A 20,469-nucleotide genomic window follows, 5' to 3' on the forward strand; every position below is an offset into this window, starting at 1 on the left:
TTTGTTTTGTTGGTTTTAACTGTATTGAACTTAACACTGACTTAGTATATGTATACTCTCTTGACAGTGGAAGAATACATTCCATGGTAGATGTACTACTGTGATTACAAAGTTTATTTTAATATCTTTAAAAATATACATATATATAATAATAGATAGCAAGATTCAGATTTCAGGGAATATTATAATTGATGTTTTACATAACAGCAACATTGCTAACATATCGTACTACATTTTTGTAAAAATGGGATTAAGTGATCTAAAATTATTCCTCACACTGTAAGTCTTAGAAACCCTCTGGAAAGCTGCAATTTATTAAAACTGTTTCTTCTCTTCTTATACTTAAATGAAGACTTTTGTGACTACTGCTTTTGAAAATGGTACCTACTAGGTTCATGAAAGACCACCCATGTTCTGCTCTCACTGACAGAGAAATACTCTATCCACTCATTACCTGAGTAATGACTCAGGTCTTCCACAGACTGGTAAATATTTCAGGGCACATAAGCATGCCTTCAGTTTTAATGTGACCACATTCTTAAAATCCATGCTAGTAACTGTCATTGTATCCACATAAAGACACTTCAGTTAGAGGCATGAATTAATACCCGAGAGGTATTTTAAAAAGCTCTTCCTCATGGCTTTACAGCCATTGAGCTGGTCTTTCATCCACAACATATAGCGGAAGAGATTTTTATTCATATAGGATGGTTGGCTCCCCTCTGACATCCTATTCCTGGATAGCTTTCAGTTCAGACAGGTTGCCAAAGCAGGGGTCAGAAGGCTTAGCAGGTTGTAAAGTCATTAAATTAGTGTTCAAACTCAGACAAATGGGCTTAAATAGTCATGGGAATGTATCTTTGCAACAATCTCAAATCTGCTCTCGTTTGCCTGCATACAAATAGCCATAGCCATCAGGTGCTAAGTTTTGGTATCTGCTCTACCGCATCCCTTTGCAAAGTGGGGAGACAGACTTACTGAAGGACCAGCTATCCTAGCTTTGGAGAGAGTAGCATGTGTGATGAGAAATCCTTGAATGATTGCTTATGGCAGTTTAATTTTAGAGCAGTTACAACAGGGACTAATGACAGAGCTGCTCTTTTTTTGTTGTTGTTTTATCATTTTGTAGCAAACTTGCTGCGGTTCTTCCCTGCAGACCATTTAGAACTACACACTTTTCTTGGACAGCTACCTACTACTCAAATTATGTTCTTGCCCTAGAATATTATCAATAAATTCACCATGGTTTTTTTTCTCCTCACATTTTTCAGATTACATAAATTTTAGCTGACCAATTCTTTTCATGCTCAGAAATATTATGAAATGTCATTTCTGTTATAAAAGCTAATTGATAATGTGATTTGTTATGTTGCTGAGACATAATTCAGATAGTTATTTTAAAGCCGTTGATACATGGAATAGCACTAACTGTTTAATATTTCTTTTATGAATGGATACAGCGCGAAGGAACGATGTGATGCCATGTAGATGAAATATTTTCAGAAGCTTTTATTCTTGTTGTCTGGGCTTGTGCCAATGTCTTTCTAGTAGAGAGCTCATATGTCCTAAGCTGTATCTACTGTAATTTATTCCTTGGTCATTAGCAGGATTTTTTTTTCCCTCCAAGTTGCTGAACAATATATAATATTTTAAAAATTAATAGCTCACAGTCAAATAAATGGAGAGCATTCTCTAGCGTTCACCTCCAAAAAGTAGAAAAGTATTTTTTATTTAATAAAAATATTTCCAAATAATTTTTCTGTTTAATTTAATAACAATAATTTCTCTCTTAAAATAATAAAAAGAATTTCTTGCTCTGGTGAGTCCCCAGCTGGAGTACTGCATCCAGCTCTGGGAACCCCAGTACAAGAAAGACACGGACCTGCTAGAGCAGGTCCAGAGGAGGGCCACAAAAATTGTCCGAGGGATGGAGCACCTCTCCTGTGAAGAAAGGCTGAGAGAGTTGGGGTTGTTCAGGCTGGAGAAGAGAAGGCTCTGGGGAGACCTTATCGTGGCCTTTCAATGTAGAAGGGGGTCTTACAAGAAAGACAGAGAGACATTTACAAAGGCCTGTAGTGACAGGACAAGGGTTAATGGCTTTAAACTGCAAGAGGATAGATTTAGATTAGATTATAAGGAAGAAGTTCTTCACTGTGAGGGTTGGTGAGGCACTGGAGCAGGTTGCCCAGAGAGGTTGTGGATGCCCCATCATTGGAAGTGTTCAAGGCCAGGTTGGATGGGGCTTTGAGCAACCTGGTCTAGTGGAAGGTGTCCCTGCCCATGGCAGGGGGGTTGGAACGAGATGATCTCTAAGGTCTCTTCCAACCCAAACAATTCTGTGATTCTATGATTCTATTTATACAATTTTAATACTAGGACTTGCCATTCTGAATTTGCTATTTGTATGTACTTAACGAATAGTTTAAAATAATCACATCAGTATTTCATCATTACTATTTCCATTGCATTTCTTAGGGAGTACTCTTTCTGTACAAAATCTTGTATGAAATCAACAGTCTTAATTCCATTTTTGTACCTGCAGCTGGAAATTTTGGTCCACTCATTTCATATTCAGTGTTAAAGAATGAAGACCTTCAGTACGGCACCTTGTATGACTATGCTACTGTTTAGTTCTCCAAATAATTTGAAGCCAAGGATCTTCTTGGGGATCTCATATATTAGGCTGCTACAAGATAAACGTACACTTCTTTGCTCCTTCTGTGCTGCACACAGATTTCTTTTGTTTTCATTGCCACCATCTGTTGGCTCACTCTGGGGGGAGATATCTTGCTATTGTTAGTCCAGATAATTTGCTTTGAAAGCACCTCACTGTTGTTTTGTTGGGGGGGGTGGGGTGTTATTTTGAACCTTGACTTGAACAGAGATGACGTTTACCCAAACCTTTGCACAGTCTGTTTCAAACCTGACATGGTTTTCATTCCATCATCAGAGAAGATATCTAAGAACCTCTCTATTTTTTCTCTTTTGTTTTTTTCACTCCCACTCTCTCCCCTAATTCTAGACTCCACCTGAGTAGGTGCTGCCTTATAATTCTCAGCTGATGGTCAAATGATTCAACAATAAATGAAACATTTCAATTTGGTCTGGTGAATATGCCCTAAACTATCTGTCATGTCCCATTTCTTGGAACAGAGTTGGCTGACTCTAAAATTTTTAAGTGAGAACTATTACATTTCTGCAAAAGCTTCTAAATTGCAGGAAATGTTTGTGTGTGTGACAAAGATGTAAATTTAGGACTTATTCAGCTTCTTAAATGCCAAGACTTGTTAGGCATATTACAGTGCATTTAAGTGGGGTCTTTTTATGTTTCCTAATTAAAACTCACGTTGTCCTCACAGAGGAGTCCTTCTGCCTGAACTTTCAATCACAATCTGAAGACTATCAGAAAATTTTAAGCTTTTAGTTGCTTATTCAAATCAGGTTCTGAAACAGAAATTTTATACAGAATTCCTTCTCAACCTTTCTTTCCTGAGCTCCATTCATATTTACTGTCTTTAAAAGATAAGCATTTTGAACTCTAAAACTGTATCAGCTGAGCTGCTGAATCCTTCCTCTGCATACGAAGCAGGTTCTTCTTTGTTAAATTGTCATTGTAAATTTAAAAGAAATATAAAATATGTTAATTTGTCTGAAATATAAAATGTTATTTTGTCTATGCTCTTTTTCTTTTGAAATCATTCCAAATTCTACTATATATCTTTTCCTGAAGTGACTCTTTACTTTTGTACAATCATGTCACTGCATGTTGCTACAAACATATAATGGAAAAGAAGATATTATTTCCAGTATTAATCCCTGAAGGAATGAATTAGATGTCTTCATATGTCACTGAATGCATATCCACTGTCACCTGAAGTCCAGTTTATCATCTACTCATGTAGTCCTACTACTATTAATGATTTTACTGACTGGTATTTAGCACTGTAATACAGAGAATACTCTCCTAATACCCCAGGCAATTTGGTTATGACTACACTTCGTGGCCGTAACTCAATTATTTTTTAATGCCTCAGAAATGCCAATCAGACATATTATGTAATTATGCATGCCATCCACTTTTACTGTACTTACCCAGCATACATTGCCCACTTGTAGGTATTCTGCCACAGCTTCTCTGATTAGTATTTCAAATATCTTACTCTCAACAAGTAAAGCTTACATGTCTGAAGTTTCCTGGATAAGGCCATTACTCTTTATCAATGCTTTCTGATAAAGTAGTGCTGTCAGACTGTAAAGAAATTTTTGGTCATACTCATTCATCTTTCTGACAGAGGTTGTTGCAATGTAGTTAGAGCTAAAGTATCAAATACAAATGGGAATATTTTGGGAGAAAAGCCACTTTGGTAGATTAAGTTATTTCCATCAGTTTCATAAATAAAACCATAGTAGTAAATTATTGAATAAGCCCATTGTACCTGGACATCAATGGTTTTTCTAACCTTTGCAATCTTGCAGTTTCTACCCTGGATTATTCTCACAGAACAACACTGTCATTTCTGAAGCATCAAAACTTTCCTGGACTTTACTATTTATGAAATTTCTTATCTCAAGAAAGTGGAAGTTAATACAAATTCATGAACACTGTCATGTAGCAGGGCAGAGAAGGCTTCATGACTCCCATTGAATACACTATTTTTCATAGCCTTTTATGTTACCGAAAAAAAGACAGCACTAGAAAGATGGCATTCCAGGTGGAAGAAAGCCATTAACAGCAGGGAAATACAATTTCATAACAATGGATGTGTGGGAGAACGATGTGGAAATTAATCTACGAAATAAATAAATTAACAATATAGTGGACATTTGCTTCATTCAAGGGAAATTGCTTCTTCAAACTGAGAAATACTTGAGCTTCCCAAATACCATGCATGGGATTTTAAAAAAGCAGCTGCGTAATAGTGATGCAATGAAAAGGTACCTGGTAAGACCTAAAAATAAACAAATAAATAAATGCAAGAACTTGGGGAAAGGGACTCATGCCAGTATCTGATGAAACATGGCAAGTTCAGAGACTTGAAAATACCTTACACTGAATCCTTAATTTTCAGGCTGGATAACTTAAGTACAGTCTATGATCTCTTCGTTACTTAATTTGTATTGTTACCAAAAGCCCAGATACATGCCATAAAAAATATATGTCCGGTGTCTAAATGAAGAAGAAAATTATGTATAAAGGGAATAAAAATCATGCATGTTATGGAATGCAGTTTGGCAGAGCAGCTGCAGTTCATATAAGGTCGTCTAATTAAATTGTGAGAGCAAGGGGGAAGGAAGCACAAATTTATATTCTATTGTGTGCATAAAAAAAGTATTTTACATGTCATGATTTTGTAATTATGGTCTGTATAGCCCTATAACTCTTACCAGGTTCTAATTAACTATAGCATGGTAGGTAGCCAAGAACAGTATCTTTTCAGTGCCATTTTAATGCTCTATCAGGAACACAAAAAAATGTATCACAGGAAACAGACATCACCTTTTTACTGGAAAAAAAGAAAGAGAGTCTTAAAATGGTTTTAGTTGCAATAATGATCAAAGGTTTGTATTTTCCATAAGTGCTAAATTATTTTACATTTATTTCTACTGTTATCACTACAAATAAAGTTTTAAAGTATGTATTTTAAAAATGCATTGCTGATTAACAGCATGTGACAAAATCTATACACGTAATAATCTTATTTGGGATTTTGGAATAATTTAATATATCTTCACATGTTATTCAGAAAAACTATAGGGAAATAAAGAAAGCAAAACTTATTAAACATTTTATGTAATACTACCTTTTTTCCAAATTAAAACTACAACTACCGCTATATAAAAATTTAAAATAATTTCACTCAAAATAAGGTGACTTGGTAAATTTTTCAGTTGTTCTCCTGATAAATCTTCCATGTAAAAATAAAATACATCAAGGAAAAGTTTTTCCAAATGGAAGTACTGACAATGATACATTCCAATTCCACTCATGCATCAATGCCCAAAAATACTAGCCTAATTTCCTTTAAGATGTGTTGGTACTCACCAAATTCTTTTATGGGATTCACCAAGTTCAGAAAACCTTAGAGTACTAACTGAAACCTCTAAAATAAATGTTCTTTGATATTTTCCTGACACTTATTCTAAATCAAACTGTTTACATCTGAAACAGAAATCAGTCTATCAGCAAAACATACATTTTCTTAAGCTCATCTCTCCTTAGGCCATATTATCTGCCACACCTTTAAATGCAAAGTGTGCCCTACGCACAGTGTAGTGGTATTCTTAGTACAAAAAGTCTGACACAAATTACATAATAATTATGTTGGGTAAACCATATAGCACACAATTAAAAAATGATGGATGAGTTGCAGGAAGATTTGAGAAAGTGTGAATGGTCTGTTCTTCTGCTTTGTCTCTAGGAGAGCTGTGAGCATCCGCTTCCACTATAAAAATATTTTTAAAACATTATTACATCATGTTAATGTAATTGCATATTGTTAATATAAAAATGCTTTAAGTGCAGTAATTTATCGCATCTTCTCTTTGATTAATATTTGTGGTTCCTTTACATTCTTTTTATAATATTAATAACTGCCACTATATTCAAGAAGCATTTTCTGAAAAAGACAGAAATCTAGGCAACATTTCTGATCTGAACTCTCTCTCACTCTTCAGTTCTATGTCAGTGTAAGTTATAATTAAAATTTATTTTTTTACCATTGTTTTAAGAGGTAATTCCCATACAATGAAAAATACCTATGTAATTTTATAAACAGTATATTAAAAGTTGTTTTACTCAAAAATCCTTCTCCCCTCTCCAACAAGATGCTAGGTTGAATTTCACATATATAGTGTGCCCTTTACAATACAGACTGTCTAATCACTGCATGTTCAACTTATGTTTTTGCAGTCTATAATACATACCATTTCTATTGTTCATGTCATGTTCCTGATGTAACTTTTCAGTCACACTACTTCATTTTACAACAGTTCAGTGGAGCGTAACTTTTAGCTTTTGGTCAGCTATGACGAAGACTCCCCAAAATTTTATATATTTAAAATACAGGTACTCCAATTATAATATTGGATCAGTGGTCTTCCCACTCTCAATTCTTTTAAGAAGTATCACAAAAATTTGTCGTAGCTCATCCAAAAGATTTCACTTATACCTGTGAACTACCCATAGGTCTACCAGGTTCTAGTTAACATGCACTGCCAGTCTTTCATACTAAGCTTTTTAATTCTTACTTTTAATAGAATCCCTTTCCCTGTGAATCTTATTCTTTTGAAGAATATGGACTGTCTGCCCAGTTGTTCTTCCAATGCTCAACAAATCTGGAAAGAAATGTTACTTTCTGTGAGTTTTTAATGAAAATTTTGAAAAACAAGAAATGTTAACCATACAGCCTGGTGTCTTCACATTTAAAACTTAATGAAAAAGGATACCTTTACAGGTTTAGTTTTGTATCTCTGAAGATGTGAGTTATCTCCAGCTTTTGCTTTCCCCATAGTTTATGTAACTACAGATTGCCAAGTCCTAGGCCACTGCTCCTCACCATAGAAATCCTCTTCTTACCATATGACCATAAACAGACCCCCCACTAAAACTAATTTAAGTAGGTTACTGTTCTGTTTGAAAGAACCACCTGTCAACAACACAGTGGTTCTTGCATGCAGTTTACCTTCTATGGAAACTCCAGGCAAAATCTGGTGAGGAGCAAAGAAAGAGAAACGGGAGACAAGTAGATATACACACTCCATGAGTGCATACATACAAATGCCTGAAATAATATACGTGTAAACAAAGATAAATACTTACTCTCAGACAAAATTTCTAGCCTTTCTGCATTCTCTTGCAAGGTAGTGTACCACTGGTTGGCTATTATAGAACGAACACCAGTAAGGCTTAGAAGCATTGCTGTCTCTGTTGGTCTCTCTATACCAAGCCGTAGATAACTAAAGAAAATCCAAAGCATGAGATCAATAAACTAAAAATGTACATAATATATCAAAAAATATAACTAAATATACAATGTTTTTTAATAGAAGGGGAAAGGGAATGCCAGACTCATTTTCTTGTATGCTGAGCATAAAATGTTTTCCAATATTCATACAGCACCTTAAATTTAATACAAAGAATTTAGGTAACTTTCTCTCTACATCTTTTCATGATGCAATTTTACCATGTGGATTGGTCCCTGTCATATAACTGTTCTGGGCATCTCAGGAAATGTGAAAGGAGGAGTAACATATTAACTTTTACAAAATACTGCATAATATCCTTTATAAGATAGTAAAAATGTTGGGAATCAGGTGAAAAGACTTGTTTAGTTCTGCTTAGGTTGCCAAAGGGAAACATAAAATATTGCAGGAACTGAAAACTTGCTCTTTGCCATAAACTTGGCATTAATTTGGAGGCTTAAAAGCAAATCACTTGTAAAGTGGGATTAGATTTTTTTACTGCTGAATATTTAAATAAGTATCTTTGGTATTATTGTTTTAGTGATGGAAGGGGAGTGATACTCTGTAGGGTTGGAACTGCAGTAAATTGAAGGCTGAATTTTGTTTTTATTAGCCTCTGCTCTGGTAACTTTATCAGAAGATGATAATTAAAGTTTTCTGTAATCTTTTGGGGAGATACTGTCTGTCTACAGAGTTATGTGACTTAGTTTTAACTGAATGCTATTCTAAACTTTCTGGAAGCTTTTAGGCGTAAGCATGTAAGTCCTGTTGAAAAATTCACTAATCTATTAAAGTAAGACTTCAAAAGTTCAGAGTTGGAGAAACTAGTTTGAGGAATCGTGTTTTGTTTTGGTTTAGGAGATGGCTGTTTGGGGGAGGTGAAAAAGGATATTAAAAATAAAAACACCAGGAGGTTGTTTAAACACTCAGAGATCTGCATATTTATATATGTACATGTGTGTATAACCTATCTTACACACAATTCATTTTAACTTACACGTTGCATTGATTAAACAGTATTTTAAGAGGAGAATTTTTCTATTTCTTTTTCATGGAATGAATAATCAGAAAACTCAATAGGTATTTATGCAGCCCTAACAGGATTGGATATAATATTTAATTGGCTGTAGAACTATGGCAGTCCCAAAAATTACGTGAATAAAAGTACATATGTTTTGACATGGTCTGTGTTAATAGATGTATTGGTTTTATGTGGCAAGGTTTTGGTAGCGGGGGGGGGTTACAGGGGTGACTCCTGTAAGAAGCTGCTGGAAGCTTCCCCTGTGTTCGAGAGAGAGCGAGCCCATACCAGCTGGCTCTAAGATGGACCCGCCGCCGGCCAAGGCCGAGCCAATCAGTGATAGTGGTAACGCCTCTGTGATAACATTTTTAAGAAGGAAAAAAAAGTTGGGACGTGGAAAACAGCCACCAGAGAGAGGAGTGAGAACATGTAAGAGAAACAAGCCTGCGGACACCAAGGTCAGTGCAGAAGGAGGGGGAGGAGATGCTCCAGGCGCCGGAGCGAAGATTCCCCTGCAGCCCGTGGTGAAGACCCTGGTGAGGCAGGCTGTCCCCCTGCAGTCCAGGGAGGTCCATGGTGGGGCAGATATCCACCTGCAGCCTGTGGAGGACCCCACGCCGGAGCAGGTGGGTTCCTGAAGGAGGCTGTGACCCCGTGGGAACCCTGCGCTGGAGCAGGTTCCTGGCAGGACCTGCGGATCTGTGGAGAGAGGAGCCCACGGAGCAGGTTTTCTGGCAGGACTTGTGACCCCGTGGGGGACCCACGCTGGAGCAGTCTGTGCCTGAAGGACTGCACACCGTGGAAAGGACCCATGCTGGAGCAGTTCGTGAAGAACTGCAGCCCGTGGGAATGGCCCACGTTGGAGAAAGTTCGTGGAGGACTGTCTCCCGTGGGTGGGACCCCACGTTGGAGCAGGGGAAGAGTGTGATGAGCCCTCGCCCTGAGGAGGTGAAGCGGCAGAAAATAACATGTGATGACCGTAAACCCCATCCCTGTCCCCCTTGTGCCGCTGGGGGGGGCTTGGTGGAGAAATCCGGGAGTGAAGTTGTGCCCGGGAAGAAGGGAGGGGTGGAGGGAAGGTGTTCTGAGATTTCGTTTTATTTCTCATTTACCTTACTCTGGCTGATTTGTAATAAAAAGTGAGCTAATTTTCCCTAAGCTGAGTCTGTTTTGCCCGTGATGGTAATTAGTGAATGATCTCTCCTGTCCTTATCTCGACCCGCAAGCTTTTTGTTATATTTTTCTCTCCCCTGTCCAGCTGAGGATGGGGGAGTGATAGAACGGCTTTGGTGGGCGCCTGGCGTCCAGCCAGGGTCAACCCATCACAATAGAATAGAATACAGTGCAATACAATACAATATTTTCAGTTGGAAGGGCCCTACAGCGATCATCTAGTCCAGCTGCCTGACCACTTCAGCGCTGACCAAAAGTTAAAGCATGTTATTAAGGGCATTGTCCAAATGCCTCTTAAGCCCTGACAGGCACGGGGCATCGACCACCTCTCGAGGAAGCCTGTTGCCATGTTTGAACACCCATCTTGGTAAAGAAATGCTTCCTGATGTCCAGCCTGAAGCTCCCCTGATGCAGCTTTGAACCAGCCCCATGTGTCCTGTCCCTGGACGCCAGGGAGGAGAGATCAGCACCTCCCTCTCCACGTCCCCTCCTCAGGAAGCTGTGCCCCTCAGCCTCCTTCTCTCCGAACGAGACAAACCCAGCGTCCTCAGCTGCTCCTCAGAGGACGTGCCTTCCAGCCCCTTCACCAGCTTGGTTGCCCTCCTCTTGGCGTATTCAAGGACCAAAACGTCCTTCTAAAATTGAGGGGCCCAGCACTGCACACAGTATTCCAGGTGAGGCCGCACCAACAATAAACACATCAGGTTAATCACCTCTTTCGACCGGCTGCTCATGCTGTGTTTGGTGCCCCCCAGAATGCAGTTTGCCCTCTTGTCTGCCAGGGCACACTGCTGACTCACATTGAGCCTGCTGTCGACCAGCACCCCCAGATCCCTTTCTGCAGGGCTGATCGCCAGCCACTCCTCTCCCAATTTATACTTGTGACCAGCGTTACTCTGTCCTTGGTGCAGAATCTGGCATTTGGACTTGTTAAATTTCATGCCATTGATGATTGCCCAATGCTCCAATGTATACATCCCTCCACAAGGCCTCTTGTCCCTCAAGAGTATATTTGGGTTATCTGAAAATTCAGCATGGACTAAATAACTCATGAATAAAATTAGGACACTAAAACTATTCTCCTTGCTTTTAATACCTTAAAAGTTATTTGTTGTGTGCCATCTGTCAAGAATTCATAATGGACATATGATAAAAGTATATAAACCCTGCCACCTGTCAACATAAAAGCAAGGAAAATACTGAGATGCTTGTAAGGCTAAAAAAGCTCTGAAAATAACATTAAAGATTCTGAACAGGTTATTTAACATGCCATAATAATTTGTTTAAATAAAAAACTGGCTGATTGTTAAACAGTTCAGTGTATGAAACCTTAAATGGACTCCTAACAGTTCACCTGTTAAAGGGAAGTTTTATGTATTTAATTAGAATATTTTGAGGATCTTGAACTCAGAATTGGGAATGTGTAATGTAGCAGTGTTTCTGTGTTGTACTTTCTTGATCATTGCCTTGTAACAGAGCTTTCATCCTATTTAGCCCTATGTAAAGAATGAAGCTACAAGATAAAGAGGCTAACTTCTCCCTTAGGTGTCTACTTGCAGAAGTAAATGAGAATATTTATAACTCAAAATTTTAACTTTGCTTTGAAATAAAAATAATCTGCCTTACTGTGGACTTTACAGAAATAAACTTTATCCTACCTTTTGTGGATACCAGAGTTTGTAATTCTTTGGTAACTTTGCTTTGATCGTACCAGATCTAGAAGTATCATCAAATGGCATTCTGGAAAAAAAGATGTTATAGCAATGGTATTTGCACTAATAATAATGCCCAACATAATAAATATAAGTAAATCAGGACTTTCTTAAGTTAATGAATTTCTTGAACAGTCTAAACGACCAATATAAAATTTATACATTTCAGCCAAAATTGTCAAGTATTAAGTAAAAGAACTCTAATAAAGTCATCCTAACATTATTTGATGTAACTTTGCTACACCTTTCCACAGTGTTTTGCAGGTTTTTTTCCTGTGCCACCTTAGTATAACTAATAATGAAGTCCACATACCATCTTATTACAGGCTAATGACCTACATGACTCAATTCTGTAGTTATAAACTCTTGTAACATGGAGGTATGGAAATGTTAACTACTGCAGCTCCTTTCCACAAGTTAGGACCAAGTTACATCTCAAACATTCCTTACTTTCCTTAAAGGCCTCCAGTGAAATAACTTAGAATACTCTTAGAATTAAAAAGCTTTTCCCACTGTTTGGTTTGCTGCAGTTTAAAGATGAGAATTAAATTACCTTTCTGCTTGGAAAGCCTCTGACATACGTGAGAACTATTATTATGTCTCCCTTCAATATGTCAATCTTTCCTCCTGAAGTATGTTTTATATGCATATATACATATGAATGCACATACATATTTATTAATAAAAATATGGTGTGGTATAGCCTTCTGACCACTCTTAATGTATACAGAGCTTAGGCTTTTTTCCCCTAGCAAGAAGATGTTGTTTAATTTGTGATCCACCTCTTGACCCTATTCTGTAATTCTGCCACTTAAGCAGTCATTCCCTAACTTATTAATGTTTAACTGATTATTTGTGCTTAAGTATAACACCTCCCTCTAGCCTTTCCTAAATTACCCCCTACTAATTATTGCCATAAAGCAAGGTTAATTTGCATTGTAACCCTGCATTTCAGGAGTTGCTGAACCACCTCATTCTCTTTCTCAGCCTGGTCTCATACCCAGATTCAGCAATGATATATTCTATTTCATCATGTAAATGACCAACAATAATATTTAATAATATTGGGTCCAGGTTAGAGCCCTCAGAAACCTCAGACACAGTTCATCGTTATTAATAAAAGTACTCTTAACATGAAGATTGGCTCTACAGTAGATTCAAACTCAGTCTGCAAGACAAGAGTAATTTTACCAGCTAACAAGTAAAAGTTGTGTAGGTGGTCAGAAAATAGAACAATCCTTTTAGGACTAAAATTAATATATTTGAAATTAGTTTATTCTCCATTAAAGGAAATAAGATGCACTGGAGAATTAATCCTGGCATATTTTAAGAGCAGGACACAGGGTGAGGGTTAACAAGGTACTCAGGAACTTTCCAGAAGTTGCCAGACCTGTAAATATCTGGCCTACAGACATCTGAAACCTCATTTTCAAGAGTGACCACTGTATATAGGAAGACATATTTTCTTGATTTCCAGTAATATTTACATATACATATTTAAATCACTTTGAAAATCAACACCTCCTGAAGAAGCTTCCTGTTGCTTCGCAGGGCTTCACAATCTGATGTGTACTGTCCTTCTCTACTTTACATCTCAACACAATATAGCGATATAGCAATTCAGCTACCCTGACAAATTCAGCACAACTCCAAAGTTGAGCTTCTTCCAGATGTGTGAGGGGAATAGGAGGAGAAAGAAAGATTGTGAATCTGAAACACCAGTTCTGAATCTAAGCCTTATGCTACAAGACCAGAAAGACTAATTAGCTGTGAAGAAGCAGAGAAAAAAATACCTTCTCAGAGTCTACAAATGCTCCATAATACCAGAGTAATCACTCAGCATTAATCCAGTCTTGACAGACAATTCTGCTTTGCCTGAGTGAAGACTGAGGAATTTTGGAGAAGTCGTACTGTAGAGGTTGTTCTTAACAATAAAAAATACTTTGTTACCAAATACTAAATTCCATAGAAAAGGAGAAGAGTTACTGGGAAAACTATCAGATGATGACTCAATTTTTGGAACTTAAGAAATTCCAACATTTGAAAGTGGAGAAGGACTAAACTTAATTGTAAGGAATAACAAGAAAGCTGTGCAACAGAATAAAATCTACATAGCGCAAAGTTTTTCCAGTTAAAACCCTGGATCTTGAAAACAGCCCTTAATTGCTAACATCAATACTGTGATAATGATACAGTATGAAATAAACACAACAGGGAACAAAAGGTGGTGTAATTAAAAAAATTTTTTCAGTTTGCTTATCTCACTTCGGATGTTCATAGCAACCAGTCTGTTGAGTAAAATATGAGACGTGAATCTCTCCATCCCATAGAAGAGAAATGCACTGCAGTTTGTCAGCAGCTGCTCCCATTCAGCTTGGCTGAAAGGAAGGAAGAAGAAAGGAAGGAAGTTACTTTTGTGTTACTATTTTACAAGAATATTTTTCAGAAATTATCCATAGCAAACACTTCAGTGTTATTTACTCCAGAAATATTTTAAGAAAAGTCAGCATGGAAAGCAAGGAGACCAGCAAGCCTGCAGAATTCTATGGAAAGTGTAATAACTCATATGGACTATTAGTAATAATTATTTTAATACAGAGGTATACTTAGTTTAGTAACATCTCATAGTAAACAAGAGGCATAGTGTATTTTTTGATAAATACCAGACTCTCCTAAAAAAAAAAAATCATCCATGTATGCATTGTACAGCTTTGAAATAACAGTATTTAGTCTAATATTCAATGGGAGTATTCATGTATGCACCCATCAGTATATGAAGAAATTAGGTTTTGAAAAGAGATGTGAATAATCAGCTTAGCTGGCAGCAAAAACTATGCAATTGGGTAACAGGTAACAATCTTCGCTTAACTAGAGTACCTACACAGTGATTTTACCTAAGTAGAGAAGATTTCAAAGGACTGATTAAACTAGCAGTTATAAAGGAAGGTCCAGTGATGACTGTGTTGACTCACTTACAGGACCTGTCACTGCTTGACCTCTCAAGATCCCTCTTATCCCTCTACTGCTATGATCTTAAAAGTAAAGTACTTCTATAAAGAATGAAGTGTGTTTATGAATGAACTCCATAAAATGGTATTAGTTTCACAATCAGATGTTTGAAATTGTAAACTGTAAGATGTACCTTCATTACTTTTCTTCTGAAATCTGTGCTCCAATCTTACAGCTGATTCAATGTGCATGGAGGTGCTATAATTTTTAATACTTAAGTTATGAGTGAAGCCAGAAATTACATTTATGTTCACATATACTTATAATATTCATCGAAGACTGCACCAGCAGAGCTTTTGTCAAAATTGGATTATCTAGATATACAGCAACTCTGATGCAACCAATCTGGCTAACTCACTTTGTGGCACTGTATTTCAAATATCTAAAATATTCTGTCTACAAATCTAAATATGCATTTGAAAGAAAGACAACATGACCCTATTTTATGACTGAAGCCTCTGGGAATAGGCACAATTTTAAAAAATAGACATGGATAAAACATGAAAGCAGGCAGAATATTACAAACCTTGGAACACGTATGTTGCCAATAATTCCTTCCCACTGTAGTGTAAATAGGTAATGGTATTTTTCCAGGATTTCCTTTATTTTTTGAGAAGGACTTAAAGTTCCTGTAACAACAGAATTTCATCATTATGAGCTTAACATGCTACAAAGGACGTTAGGCAATCTCAATTTCAATCATTTTAAAATGACAATATAATATATAGGGGGTTTTAGGCCATCATTACATCTCAAGTTTTTTGAAACCTAAGTCCAGCTTTGAAACTGTAGCAGTTGTGACATTTTCTGAGTAAATTGTTTGTAATTCCCATTTGAAAGGTATATTTTATAACTGACAAGGACTATTTGGTAGACAAGTTAAATACTTTAAAAGCACAAAGGAAAAAGTCTAGGTACCATGAAAAAAGTGTAAAGAGTTGAGAACACCAGCACCGCTCATACAGTTCTATTCCAGAGGCTCAGAGAGGACTTAAGCAGTTGCAGAAAATAACTGAGTTTCTGGAGCCCTGATTTCAAAAAGCAAGACTCCAAACCCACCTCTGCTCTCCAAGAACATTGCATATTTAATAATTAATTTTCTTTTTTTTTTACTACATTTTCATACTACTGCAAATTAAAGATATACTCTAGAGCCAGATATTGAGCACATGGTAAACAGTGTTTTGTTTTGATCTGCTCTGAAGGAGAAACTGCAAACATATGGAGACATATTTTGTTATACTACTGATAGTTCAGTAGCTTCTTTTGTGTTGAGTTGAGGTTTAATAACTATCTCAATTAAAAACTGCCATTAAATCAATTTTTGGCATTTGATATGCATGTGAATTGGTTAATGAATGTGAATCAGTTAAACTATTGCACACACTGGGAGAAAAAAGGAGATCAAATTGTATTCTTAAAGTGTTTGTGTCAGACTGAATTAATATGTCCAGAGGAGGGCAACCAAGCTGGTGAAGGGGCTGGAAGGCACGTCCTCTGAGGAGCAGCTGAGGACGCTGGGTTTGTCTCGTTCGGAGAGAAGGAGGCTGAGGGGCACAGCTTCCTGAGGAGGGGACGTGGAGAGGGAGGTGCTGATCTCTCCTCCCTGGCGTCCAGGGACAGGACACATGGGGCTGGTTCAAAGCTGCATCAGGGGAGCTTCAGGCTGGACATCAGGAAGCATTTCTTTACCAAGATGGGTGTTCAAACATGGCAACAGGCTTCCTCGAGAGGTGGTCGATGCCCCGTGCCTGTCAGGGCTTAAGAGGCATTTGGACAATGCCCTTAATAACATGCTTTAACTTTTGGTCAGCGCTGAAGTGGTCAGGCAGCTGGACTAGATGATCGCTGTAGGGCCCTTCCAACTGAAAATATTGTATTGTATTGTATTCCATTTCATTCCATTCCAATACAGCAAATGCCTACTGCCTTAATAAATACATTCCAAAAGGAAATAACAACCCTCTCAAATATCCTTACAGGACTGTTTGTGTGTCTCATAGTACCCTTCACCTTTCAACGGACTGCAAAAACTACATGTTACATACGCTTTATTTGTAGTCTTTAGCTTGAGAATTGCTGTATAGGTGTGGTGAGTCCAACTGTTCCTGTCCCAGTCCATTCTCACTCAGTACTGTTTGTTCCAAGCCCATTCATGGCTTTCAAGCAAATTTCTTGTATAACAAAGATCATACAAAGCATCATATCCTTTCAGTTTACCTATATCCTTCCCTGCACTACTGATATTGCATCTTTATGGCATGTATTTGAAAAATTAAAAATTCTGTAACAAGTTCTTGAAATTAAGCATGTGTTTTTAATTGGATTAGATAGTAAGAAAGATTACTCAAGTAATTATTTTCTTGGCGATATTAGGTCAATATTTGATGATATGAAAGAAATAATAAGACAATCTAATTTCTTTCCTGAACCTGAAACAGGTTATACTGTTTCACTGATGCACCATTTGACAGGTGATAAGCACTACTCTTCTAATTAAAAGCTAAGCATTCTTGTCAACATCTTGATGTCATGACTTCATTTTCTGTTACAAAATTTTCCAAATTCCATGGGTAGTTTGTGGAGAAAATATTTAATATATATTACCTGCCTGTCTTCCTTCATTATAGGGGTCCACAATATCTGATAAACAGTTAAGTGTAAACAATGCAATGTAAACAATAAAAAAAGAAAGTTTAACTGATACACTTAGCTAATAGTTTGTGAAAGGATACATTTAAAATTATGAGTACCAACAGGCAAGCAATTACAGGGTAAATCACTATTAATTGGTGCCTACAATTAAAAAGAATACATATTCTATTACATGCAGAAGTCTCAATCAAATATTAACAGTATTGCATTCTTTGTGTCAAACAACTAACAAAGAGATGTTCTAAAGTTTTGAAGGTAGGATTAAAAGCAGTATGACAACTGTCAATGGAAATTAAAAGCATAAGCTATTCTGCATTATCTACAATGCATATACTTACATTACATGAGTATTATATGTGTGTGCACATATATAGATATATATGCATACATACATATATATTTATAAAAAGATGTGCATACATGATATGAAATATATTATATTGTTGGGGAAAGTATTTTAGTAACTTTAAGCAGCTCCCTTGATGGGTTGTTAAATATGTCACATTTACACAGAGAGTATGATTTTTCAAAGAAACAACAACTCTGTCATTACTGCAAAATCAATAGGAAGCAAAATTTTTATGGACTAATGCGATATTTATTCCACTTCAGAATTCTAGCATACATAATGAGATTCTATGCAAGCCACTTGTAGTTCTTTAACATTTTTTACACAAAAAGAAGAGCTACTCCTATTGAGTTTATTTTAAAAATGTGGAAAGTTCACCGTTTTGACATTCTTTTTCTGACGAGCTTTTGGTTTTGTTTCTTTAGATATTTCAACATCCGTTTTAACTTCAGTCTCTGTGGAATTGAAAAGATGGTGGTTTTTTTAAGACATAGGCCATTTTAGAAAATACAGCTTTCTTGAAGGACTACTTGTATTTGTTATGATATAATAATAATAATAACAGATTAAACAAGAAAAATAAAAATTAACTTCACATCACAGCAAGGCAAGAACATTCCCCAAACCCTCTTGCCTAAAAATAATGGCTTGAAGGTGGAAAACGAGTAAGAGATGTGATCCCTTAGACATGCAAAATCTTCATTACGTTGCAGATTTAGGACAGAGTTGAACAGTGATTCCCAAAGGACTTTCTAAGCCTATTGCTGTATCTATTCATTGTTGATGCTACTGGAATAACTGAAGCGTCTATGAAACATGCAGAGATCAAAAAAAAAAAGAAAGTTTCATATTTGAATCTGACTTTTTATTTCTTTAAGGGATTCTAAAAAAACACAGAAAGCTTGACACATTTCTCACCGTATATATGACTATCACCCAAAGTACATGTCTCAGCCAGTTACCACTGGAGTGCACTGCAAGTTGGTGAAAGTTTGAGATATTAATTATTACTCATATGGCTAGTGTTTCCCTCCTCATTCAGGGGCTACTTGCATAACTGCATGAACAGAGACTTTTCAACTATGCTTCCTCTCATTTATCTGCTTCTAAAATTATGCAACCATAAGAAGTTTCACTTTAAAAAAGAGAAAAACAGAAATGGAAAAAAAACCCCGCATGTTCTGAAACTCCTATTTCTAACAGACCTGTAACAGTATATGAACATGTATGTAGACTAAAAATACTCTAATCTCAGATTGTTCACAATTCTTTCACTTTAGAAAGGAGAGGTGAAATGGAAAAACAGAGAAGGGGTTATACTGCAGGTGCTAAATATTATGGATATGAACACAATAAAAGAACCTCTATGGAACAGAATACTTTCATGGTACAGAGTGAGATTTTCTAAACTTAGCTTATTTTTCAGCTGAGGACCACTAGTTTTAATAATTTAATTTGAGTTAAAATGTGTTTTTATCTAATGTATGAGCAAAATGTGACTTCAAATTTTTAACTTCAGTAATAGAAGATTCATGCAAAAAACTGCTTAGTGCCTGCATTTATTTCTTACTTTTAGAATAAATAATAAATTAGTTCTAAGATGCCACAGGGACAAGTTTACCAACTGTCCAACTATCTCACTTAACAAACTCATTTCACTGAAGAGTTTATATATGTGGTGCAAGTGTCTGCAGTAATGAAAGAAGTCCATAAAGTCTGTGGGATCTGATTTTGCTCATGCACAGCACAAGAATCGCTGGATTGACCTTAATGTTATCTTAGCTATACAGACAGAAAGTAGCTCAATGATTAAGTTTTTTACATTTGATACTTTGAGCAAAGTCTTACACTAATGTTAAAGAAAACTAACAGAAGTCTAAATTCTTATTTCAGTTTTTTTCAATGCAGCTGAAAACAGCTTTAAAGAGTTTAAGACCATACTTCTATAACTGAAACTTTGCAAGCCATTTTAGATTCCACTGAGTTTTACATAATTCTTTAATATGTAGAGGTTATTTTAAATTAGCTAGCACTGCAACTATAATCAGCCTGAAATACGTCTACTGTACTATCTATTCCATCTAAAATACTGGAAAACTATCGTATGTGGCAGTCTTCCAGTAAAATATAACACATCGTTCATATTATTTAAATTTTAAGTATCTTGTTCACTGCATCATTATGCTAATGCAAAGAATGTTTATCTAATAGTACCTGACTCAGCCAGATGTATTCGATTGTAGAGGATCTGGAGAGAAAAATCTCTGGATACAGAACTAATTCCTTCCCCTTTAAAGATACTCAGAGCTTCCAAAGGCAATTCCATAAAGAATGTATCTCCTAGTAATACCACACACAATCCTAAGTCCATAGGTGTACCTGAAGAAATGTGACAGAATATGATTGAGATCTAGTAGTTCTCAGTGTGTATATAAATAATTGAAGTTAGAAGTAAAAACCTAGATTTCCTCTGCTGTATGACACCTGAACTCCATTTTACTGTGGATTAAGTGCATTATGCAAAAATATTTCTTTTGATACCGTTACTCCTAAGATGTTGTCAAACTTCTATGCATATGCACTTGTGA

General features: G+C 36.5%; 1 protein-coding gene across 1 annotated transcript in view; it reads right to left on the reverse strand.

The window, feature by feature from the left end:
* Positions 1-4,822: 4,822 nt before the first annotated feature.
* The window catches only part of CFAP46 (cilia and flagella associated protein 46), a 91,838-nt gene continuing 76,191 nt past the window's right edge, over positions 4,823-20,469 (reverse strand). The window contains exons 51-60 of the mRNA XM_069797318.1: positions 20,096-20,260; positions 18,260-18,336; positions 17,613-17,673; positions 17,485-17,520; positions 15,404-15,506; positions 14,134-14,246; positions 11,815-11,896; positions 7,820-7,956; positions 7,249-7,335; positions 4,823-6,443 (exon numbers count right to left, since the gene is read on the reverse strand). Of these exons, the coding sequence (XP_069653419.1) occupies positions 6,307-6,443; positions 7,249-7,335; positions 7,820-7,956; positions 11,815-11,896; positions 14,134-14,246; positions 15,404-15,506; positions 17,485-17,520; positions 17,613-17,673; positions 18,260-18,336; positions 20,096-20,260 (998 nt within the window). The 3' untranslated portion in view covers positions 4,823-6,306. The remainder of the gene's footprint in view (positions 6,444-7,248; positions 7,336-7,819; positions 7,957-11,814; positions 11,897-14,133; positions 14,247-15,403; positions 15,507-17,484; positions 17,521-17,612; positions 17,674-18,259; positions 18,337-20,095; positions 20,261-20,469) is intronic.

This window comes from Haliaeetus albicilla, chromosome 11 (genome assembly GCF_947461875.1).
Source record: "Haliaeetus albicilla chromosome 11, bHalAlb1.1, whole genome shotgun sequence".
NCBI classification, from domain to species: domain Eukaryota; kingdom Metazoa; phylum Chordata; class Aves; order Accipitriformes; family Accipitridae; genus Haliaeetus; species Haliaeetus albicilla.